The 10,100-nt window shown below is 43.5% G+C and overlaps 1 protein-coding gene across 1 annotated transcript; it reads left to right on the top strand.

The window, feature by feature from the left end:
- Nucleotides 1-1,072: 1,072 nt before the first annotated feature.
- Nucleotides 1,073-2,782, top strand: LOC116114210 (RING-H2 finger protein ATL52-like). Its single transcript, XM_031400369.1, has one exon. It carries the CDS (start codon nt 1,205-1,207, stop codon nt 2,498-2,500), a length of 1,296 nt encoding a protein of 431 aa, XP_031256229.1. The 5' UTR covers nt 1,073-1,204; the 3' UTR covers nt 2,501-2,782.
- The last annotated feature ends 7,318 nt before the right edge of the window (nt 2,783-10,100 follow it).

Below are 10,100 nucleotides of genomic sequence, written 5' to 3'. Positions count from 1 at the left end.
CTTTTAGAATAATGTCCACTTGAGTATTTGACACTTCACTCACTCTTGGATAGTCCCAACTAATGAATTATTTAACAACTTCAAAAATATTCAAAGACGTCTCTAATAAACTTTAAATTATTCATTAAATATCATTTAATATCTTTACAAAATATAAAAAAATAATAAATGGAGGTCTTAAAACTATAAATTGATTTTTTTTTTTTTTTTTTAAAAAAAAAGAGAGTAAAGATATGTATAATAACTCATTTTTGGAAAGATTCGGGATTTGTCAAGTAAACGAAATTACAAAAAATGAAAATTGTAATTACATTGGTCCTTATAAACTTAATAAAACTTTGTATATGGAGGAAACTTATAACTTTTTCAAGAAAAAAGTTGTAAGTTTAAGCAGAATTATAGTCAAAAGAAATTTCAGAAAACAATTTTCATAGATTGTTTGTTTGCTTAACGTTTCTTTCATTTTAATGTTTATAGCAATAATATGAGGGGAAAAAAAATTCAAAAATCTTATCCGAAATCCCTTAGGCCTTATCCTGAATGATAATTATTTTTGGGTAATTTTAAACTCTCCTTTATGTATATGAAATAACAATTTAAAATTCATTTCATTTTTGCGATAGATCATTTAGTATTAAAACCATCAACTTGTTTGAAAATATTATTGGATGATTTTCATACTAAGCAATTTATAAGGAAAACAATAAATCCTAATAATTTATCCTTATTAATATTAATAATATTAAAGAATAGTAAATAACAAGGAAAAGTTGTAAGAGAAATACTAGCTTTACAAATATATACAAAAAAGGATATACAAAAATAAATTTTATTCTTAACTTTTATAATGTTTTTTTTTTTTTTTTTAAAAGACTAAATTTATTTATATCTCTCTTATAATCTATATATATAGATTATATATATATATATATATATAATATATATAAATCGGTCCGGAAATAATAATAACGCGTAAACCGCTGAAGAAGTTGATGGACTTTGAGTGCCACAGCGAGACACGAAATACCAAGAAATGCACCCAACTCCCATCATTCCTGATACTGAATGTCTTACTCCCAAACAAACCTCGGGGAAATTAAAACCCACCTCAATTTGCGCTTCTCTTCTTCCCCATCCACCTCCATCACACACGGTATGCTATGGTTCTTTACCTCCATTTTTTATTTTTTGCTCTCTCTTTCTGATGGCTTTCCCTCATAGAAAATTGTTATTTAAACCATCCATTAAACTTACTGTTGACGCCAAGTCTCTTACCTTCTGTTGCTGTGAACATGGAAATGAAAATAAGTGTTCCTTTTCCTATTTCAAGAGCTGCCCATCTTGTGTTAAGTGCTGTCCTCCTCCTCCTCCTCCTCCTCCTCCTCCTCCACTGCCACGGCGGCTTCCACCGGTTGTGCCTCTGTCACGTGACCCCAATTCAGGCCTGAGAGAATTAGCCATAGCGGCTCTCACTATCTTGGCTTGTGTTATAATTGCTGCACTTCTATTTTGTATTCTATGTGCAATTGGAAGAGCTTTTTACCTGAGGAGGAGCAGATCGAGAGGAAGAAGAGACCCCCCAATAATTTTTGGTACCCAAGAAGATTTTTTTGATGAAGATCGTGGACCTCAACTGGATCATCATATATGGTATATCACCACCGTTGGTTTGCCTCAATCAGTTATTGATTCTATTGCAGTTTTTAAGTATAAAAGTTATGATGGGTTAATTGATGGAACAGAGTGCTCTGTTTGTTTGACTGAGTTTCAAGAAGATGAGAGTCTTAGGTTGTTACCAAAGTGTAGTCATGCGTTTCACATGCCTTGTATTGACACTTGGTTAAGGTCACACAAGAATTGCCCTTTGTGCCGTGCTCCTATAATCTCTGGTGTTGTTGCTCAAGGTAACGAATTGGGGTCGAGTTCGCGTGGTTTAGATTTGAGACACGAAAATGTGGGGGAGAATTTGGGGAATTATGGTGGAGAGGGAAGCAGTAGTGATGCGGGAGAAGGAGAGAGTAGTGATGGGAGAATTGGATGTGATAATAGTCGTGCAATATCAAGTGATGAAGATGCATCTGAAAATTCCAACAAGGGTTTGCCTCTGAAAATTAGAAATGGTGAATTTGATTCTCGGGTACTAAGCGATTTGACTGACAATCGCCGTGTGGTTGAAGGCGATTTACAACCAATGAGAAGGTCAGTTTCACTGGATTCATCTTCCGCCGTGATGATTTACAATGATGTGGCTGGTGGTGTTGTTCATGATAAGCAAAATTCAACTCTAAACAGTCGAATGAACTCCAAGAACTTGAAATCAAAGAGTGTATCCAAACGGAGTAGTGGAAGTTCAGGCATAACCAAATTGATGAAGAGTGCTTCAATTGGTATTGGTACATCATTGCAAAAGGGGCCGATTTCAATGAAAAGGTCATGGTCATCTGGTGGAAAATCTTCATCATCAAGGCATACAAGACGCCACTCAATCCTTTCTCTATGAAGGTAATGTTTGATCCTTTTCGACTTCAGAATTTCATGCCTGATTCTGCAAAATCAGAAATGCTGTGCAATCTTAAGGAGCTTTATATTTTCACCAAATAAAAAATAAACCATGAGCTGAGGTAAATTGTATAAATATTATAGGCAAAAAGGATCATTATACTTTCCTGCATAAATGGTTCTTTTGCAACTTTCAATTTCTTGCAGAATGTAAACATACAACTTCGAACTATGTATTTGAAAATTTTGTCCCTTATTGAGTCTGCTATTTGTGTTTTTACAATTTTGTTCTAAATTACAGAATCCTTAACAGAAAAGGTGTATGATTTGATCAATTTTTTTGCTCAATCTTAACAGAAAAGGTGTATCATACCCAGTTGAATAATGATAGAAATCCCCCCATGGAAGAGATTTATTGTTATCATAAATGAAATGTTCTAAATTGTTGTATTGTTGGATGAGTTAATATAAAAATAAGCACCTAAAATAATTCTTTTTGCAAACAATCTGCTTAAACAATTTTACTGTAATTCAGTTATAATATATACACGTAATTATGCTAATGTTTACAGCTAAGGTCAGGGACATTCTGTCATCCACTTCCAATACTCATCTGATCTTGCTTCTATAACTATTTGATCGTAAACACTCTTGTACTTTATTATTCTTATTATTGATCAAAACAATTAAAAAAAAAATGTCAACAACAGCATCAATATCATGCTATTACACAGTTGTAAAGCCATTTGGAATTTCAGACTCTTGGAATTAAATTAGAATTCAAGAGCAACAACATACTAGTATAGGTCGCTTTCATGCTCATTCATCTCAATTACTGATAGTTTGGTTTCATTGGTGTGAACTATTTGATTTTGATTGTGAGATTTTTTTTTTTTTTATTATTATTATTCGTAAATTTAGGGGTACGGGAATTTACAAACAATATGTATCCTTTTCAAATGTAGGTTCTTATGCAATCCTTAGAAAATATTTTTCAGTTTTAATAATGAAACACATTTTTTACAATCCAAATTAAGGACAACCCCACATGGTTGCCTACTTGCCTAGCCCAAGTGGCACCACCGAAGGAGAGCGTGGTCTTGAAGGGTCAAATTGTTTTATAGCTATGCGTTTATTGGTTTTCCCTTGCGTAAATCTTCCCACACAGGAAATTTGCTCGAGTGTTGAAATTTCAAGTTGCTTCAGTTTTTTATTCTTTATATTATTTTGGTTTATTTTATGAATTATGGACATATAGTGAATCTATGATTTTGAGTAACAACAAATAATTGAATGTCTTTCATTTTTATAGTATTCTGAAACCTGGACCGGCTGAATAAATTATGGACACCTATAGTGAATCCTATTGACTTTGAGTAAAAACGAGCATAATTGAATGTCTTCATTATTATCAATGTTCAGAACCTAGACCGGTTGTTTTCGACCAGTGATGGAATCGCCCCCTCTGGCTTGGAAACACTCAAAACCCGTTTTACTTATGGTTAGATGGGCCGACTTGATCGTGTATAGTAACAACTAAGGTCCGACCAATCGTAGTAAATTGAGTCACCAAATCCTAATTCTGGTAGCTTCTGCCCAACATCCCACTTGACACCACCATCAGCATCACTTCATCTCCACATCAAAACCTCCATTATCTCGAACTCCAATTGCCATCGATCGTCGTGACTCACCTATCAGCTTCACGTTTTTGCCAGATCTAGGGGTGTGTTTTTAGGATTTCAAATTTGTAGGGATGATGAATTTTGTAGGGGTGTTGTTGTGGATTTCAAACTGTTGGGCATGCTGACATCGCAGTCAGGATGACCGCACACACAAACAATGGGAATAAATTTTAGTTTGAAATTTTTTATTTGGAAATTATGCTATCATGATTAATTTTTTTTTTTTTTTTTTTTTTTTTTTTTTGAACATGGAGTCAACAATGGAATAGAATAATAATATTCCATTAACTGATTTTTTGCTTAGGGTTTGCTTTAAAAAATTCAGTATAATTGGTCTAAACTTGTAAGTTAAATAATAGTTTGATTTTTAAGGAGAATGATGAAAAAAAATATATTTCAACATTTATCTCGTACTATGCCATGTGACAAGTCTTTTATGGGAAAAGTTTTTTATTTTATTTTCATGGAAGTTGAATTTGATGTGTTATGCCTAAGAAAATAAAGGGCTGACGTGGAAGAGTCACGTGAAGGACGACCTGCCCGTCAGAGCAGCACGCACACGTCAGGCCTGCCAAGTGATGTGGAGCCCACAGCGTCCATTCTCCTGCCACAAGTCGTACGATGTCAGTGGAAAAAGGAAAATGGGACATAAAGCCGGATTATATACTGCAAATCACACCAAACCACGGATTTAGCAATGATTAACGTTTCGATTCAATAAAATAGGGAAGACCCCTTCATTAAGGGGATTCGGCCATTTTACATACAAAAGAACAAACGGAAATCTCTCTCTTGTAAACTTTGCTGTACTTTTCGTCTGATGTAAGTCAGCTCGCGACCGCGACCTGACACCATCAATATCAAACCAATCAGTGGACGTAGGATTGCTATTTTAGCATCGAACCACTTAAAAACTCCTCTACAGCTATTTTACTTTTCGGATATTCTATTTTCACGTGCATAACAGTCACTTGATATCATACACGTAAAAATCGTTGGTGTAAAAACGAGCATCAACAGTTTGGCGCTAGAAGGAGGGCTGATTTAGTGTCTACCCTTCATCAGAAGAATCTTTGACCTACTGGTCTGACAGCTACAATGGCCCGCCAATCTGAACCTGAGCAAGGGAACCAGCATGCAGAAGAGGTCCCCCTGGCCCAGAGGGACACCCCTTCCAACATACCTCTTATCTCGCAAAATGCTGCTGGGAATACCCAACAGCCCCGCAAATGGACCTGCCATCAGGAGTTACCTGGAGAGGTTTGATAATACTCTCCAGACAGTCAACCAGAGGTTGGACCGTCTGGACCAAGGCAAGTCATCCACGACAGCTAGAGCCGTACAACCGCCAAAAACGCCTGCAGGTCGCGCGGAAGCGCGGCAAAGGGCGATAGCCCGTGCCGCGAGCACTGCAGCGCGTAAGCGCAAGGGTAAACAAGTGGCAAAAAATAAGCCTACGGGTTCCCAAGGGCCGGCGAATACCAAGGGTGCCCCTAGCAGGGTATCAGCAAAGCTGAGACTCGGCGAGAGAGTGGACCCCGAGGTCCCATGCACGATGCAAGCAAACCAAGCACAAAAGCAGGGCATGGTGGTCCCGATCACCACCAGAGAGCAATCCCGATCATTATGCGGGAGGTTATCACACCTCGCGGGCGGTTCGTACCACCGCGGGGGTCGTGAAAGTGCCCCTCAAACCCGTCGTCTTCACATGCCATAGTCAGATGTGTCGAGTGCGGCTGGAAATGCCGGCCGAGGCGAGGAGGAATCCGATTTCCGGACTGTCCTGAACCGCAACCGAGAAGGGAGGGCTCGCACGGGTGAAAATAACCCCAATTGGCTCCATTACCGCCCAAATTGAGAGCTGCAGCGAGTTGGACAGGTTGAGGGAGCAGCACAAACGAGCAGACACAGGTCGTCTCTACATCCCCATTTTCCCCTGAAGTAATGGCTGCCCACTTCCACCAGGGTTCAGAATGCCGACAGCGGCGTTTGATGGAAAACTATGATCGCAGGACCATTTGTATGGTTCAACGACCTAATGGAGCCCACCAGGTTTCGGACCTTGCGAAATGCCGATGTTTGGCTGTGACACTGACTTCTCACTCCAAACGGTGGTTAAGGTCGCTCCCAACGGGTTCGATCAGTTCGTGGCTCAGATGAGCGCGACGTTCTTGCGGCATTTCCAAGCCAATCGGAAATTTTCAATGCCTTTGAGCTACCTCAGCAACATAGACAAGAAAGAGACGAATCCTGCAGTCTATGTTGACCGCTTCCACAGGGAACTACAACAGTGGCTCACGCCCAGAAGATTCCATCCGAACTCTTATAATAGCCGGAGTTCGCCGCCCAAACCGACCTGTGGAAGGAACTGCAGGTGAGGACGATATTTCTTCACCAGATTCTACAACCTGGCGGAAAAGTATCTCCGAATAGAAAATTCACTGGCGGCACTTCGCCGTCGCGATACGGCCTCCGCAGCATGTCAGGTCGGGGAGATAACAGGCGAGCTGATCGTAAAGGAGACATGATGATCAGCGAAAAGGGAAGAAAACCCCGTACGAGCGAAAAAGTCCTATGTCCTGTCCCCCGTCACGACCGCGCAAGGACCCAATACACCCGCTGAATGTGTCCATATCTTCGATCCTCGAAAATCCGAGGAAGCCAGCCTGCTCGGTGAGCCAAAAACCCATGAAAACTCCTGCAGCGGCCAGGAACAGCAAGAATAAGTCTGTATCACGGGATAACGGGCATCACACTGATGAGTGCCGAGCCCTAAAGCAGGCTATTGAAGAACTTATCAAGAAGGGGCACTTCAAGGAGTACATTGACGAACCCCAAAAGAAAACCAGGGGGAGCGAAAGAACAAGCGTGTGATCGCAGCGGTACAGCAGTGTAACTGATCTTCGGAGGTCCGCACCGCTGGAAACACACGGGGGGCGCAGGACAGGTATGCTCGGGAAGCGCATCATGACCCGATCAGCGTCATGAGCACATCGCAGCGACCTCAGAAAGCCAGGAAGGAAGAACCAACACCTCTGCGAGAAGGAGGCAGTCGCTTGCACCATCCGCACGAGGACGCTCTGGTAATCACCCCCTGATTGGATGTCATAATGTCTGCAGGATGCTTGTGGACAACGGGAGCGCTGTGAATTCTGTTCAAGTCAGCTTTCGATAGAATGAACCTGGTCGAGGCCGACCTGAAGCCAGCTCGATGCCTCTATACGGTTTTACAGGGGCTACCTAATCCCCAGGAACAATCCAGCTCCCAGTCACGCCGGCGACTACGACGAAGTGACTAGAGTTACAGAGTTCCTGGTCGTAGACTGCCCATCGGCCTTCAATGGAATCCTAGGGCGACCTCTACTGAGAACCTTTAAGGCAGTTACTTCCATCTATCATCTCAAGATGAAGTTTCCCACCCCGTCGGGGATCGGGGAGGTAGGGGTCGCAAAGTGCATCACGCGAATGCTATATAAAAGCGGTCCAAATGGCCGACAAAGGGAAGGGCATTTCGCGGTGCACGCCCCGTCAGGCCATGACGATGCCGAATCAAGCCACAGCCCGGTCCGGCAGAGGATAATATAGATCCACGAATTCAGGAAATCCCCCGAGCGGCCCGGTTGAGGATCTGTCTGAAGTATCCGTTGATCCGAAAGAGCCGAGCCGAATGCTAAAGATCGGGAGCTGTCTCGATCCCCAGCTCGCTTCCGAGCTGGTGAACTTCTGAGAGAACATTGATGTGTTCGCCTGGTCGCACACTGACATGGTCGGGATCAGCCCGGACGTTACTGCCATTCCTGAACGTCAGCAATGAAGCTAAGCGGTGCGCCAAAAGAGAGGGCGATGGATCCAGAGCGGTACGCCGCGTTAAAATCTGAAGTGGAGAACCTTCTCCGAAATGGATCTATTCGCGAAGCTCTCTACCCGACCTGGGTCGCCAATCCGGTCCTGGTAAAGAAGCCGAATGGTAAGTGGCGAACCTGCGTAGACTTCAGACTGAACAAGGCTTGTCCGAAAGACAGTTTCCCCTGCCGAGAATCGACCAGTCATTGACGCCACCTCGGGGCACGAGCTGTTAAGCTTCATGATGCATACTCGGGATACAATCCAATCCCGATGCATAAGCCAGATGAGGAGCATACGACTTCATCACGGATAGGGGGCTATACGCTACAAGGTATGCCCTTCGGCCTCAAGAATGCGGGTGCGACCTATCAGAGGTTGGTCAAACCGAATGTTCTCCGACCAGATCGGGAGGACAATGGAGGTCTATGTAGACGACATGCTGGTTAAGTCCCAGGTCGCCTCTGAACATATCAAGCACCTCGCAGAGAAATGTTTGACATACCCGACTCTACAGAATGAAACTGAACCCTCTCAAATGTTCTTCGGGGTATCGTCAGGCAAATTCCTGGGATATATGGTCAACCAGCGGGGCATAGAAGTGAACCCCGAAAAGATTCAAGCTCTGTCGATATGGAGGCCCGACCAGCAAAAAGCAGGTCATGAGTTTGAACGTGCGAATAGCGGCGCTCAGTCGCTTCATATCAAGGCTATCGACCGCTGGTTACCATTCTTCAACGTTCTGAAGGCCAAAGAAATTCGAATGGACTTCCGAATGCGAGCAGGCATTCCAGAATATAAAAGAGCATCTTGGGAAGCCACCTCTTCTCTCCAAAACTTCCACAGGAAATCCTGCTCGTTACCTATCTGTGTCTCAGTCTGCGGTCAGTGCAGCATTAATACGGGAAGAGGGAAAAACTCAGTGGCGGTTTATTATGCAAGTAAACGTCTATCGGACGCCGAGATGCGGTATCCGGAAATGGAGTGATTAGCTTTCGCCTTGCTGATCGCGTCCAGGAAGTACGACCTTACCATGCCTACGATCAATGTAATGAAGAGTTACCCCCTCAGGCAGGTCCTCAGAAGCCAGAGGCCTCAGGAAGTTGCTCAAATGGGCCATGGAGCTGAGCCAGTTCGACCTACAGTAATGCCCAGGTCGACCATCAAAGGGCAGGCTGTTGCAGACTTCATCTCGGAGTTTCTCTATCTCCCAAGCGAGCGCAGTCTAGCGAAGTCGGGCAAGAAGCCATCAGGACCTTCGACCTGGAACCTCTACGTCGACGGGTCATCAAACAGGAAAGAGCCGGTGCGGGTCTCCTCCTGGTAAGCCCCGAGGGGGCTAGAGTTCATGGAATTCTCCGATTCGGGTTTAAGGCGACCAACAATGAGTCCGAATACGAAGCCCTGCTCGCCGGGTTGCGACTCGCCAAAAAATGGGTGCAACCGCGATCAGTATCTACAGCGACTCCATGCTGGGCGTAAACCAAATTCTCGGAGAGTACCAGCCAAAGAGGAAACATGGTCCGCTATTGGAAAAAGCTAAGGCCTCTTTAGGGTCGTTCAGACACTTAAAATCGCTCAAATCCCCAGGGAGAGCAACTCTATAGCGGACGCCTTGGCGAAGATAGCTCATCATTAGACTCTGAGGCCCCCGATAGCATTCGTTCGTTTTGTCGACGTCCGTCTATCAGCTCGACCGAAGGCCGTGAACGAGGTTCAGTTAGATTTCTGGATGACTCCATATACAGTACCTCAAGGACGGGACCTGCCTAACGACAGGTCAAGGCGAGGGTCCTACGAGTGAGGTCTGCTCGCTTCACACATCATGGGGACAGCTATACAGGAGAGGATTCAGTGCCCCCTCCCTCCGATGTGTAACCATTGAAGAAGCAGACTACATCATGCGGGAAATTCATGAAGGGATCTGTGGCAACCACACGGTAGCTCGATCTCTGCGAGCAAGATTGTTCGTCAGGGATATTATAGGCCCAAAATCCAAGAAGATGCGCACAACTTTGTTAAGAAGTGCGATAAATGTCAGCGGTTCGCGAACATCCCGCGAGCACTCTACGA

Source organism: Pistacia vera, unplaced genomic scaffold (assembly GCF_008641045.1).
Source record: "Pistacia vera cultivar Batoury unplaced genomic scaffold, PisVer_v2 Contig702, whole genome shotgun sequence".
Classification (NCBI taxonomy): domain Eukaryota; kingdom Viridiplantae; phylum Streptophyta; class Magnoliopsida; order Sapindales; family Anacardiaceae; genus Pistacia; species Pistacia vera.
The sequence above is the reverse complement of the archived record's forward strand: the minus strand, read 5'-3'. Positions and strand labels throughout refer to the sequence as shown.

Bases quoted from the DNA above. Each gene is read 5' to 3' on its own strand.
- LOC116114210 (XM_031400369.1), top strand. From the start codon at position 1,205: ATGGCTTTCCCTCATAGAAAATTGTTATTTAAACCATCCATTAAACTT.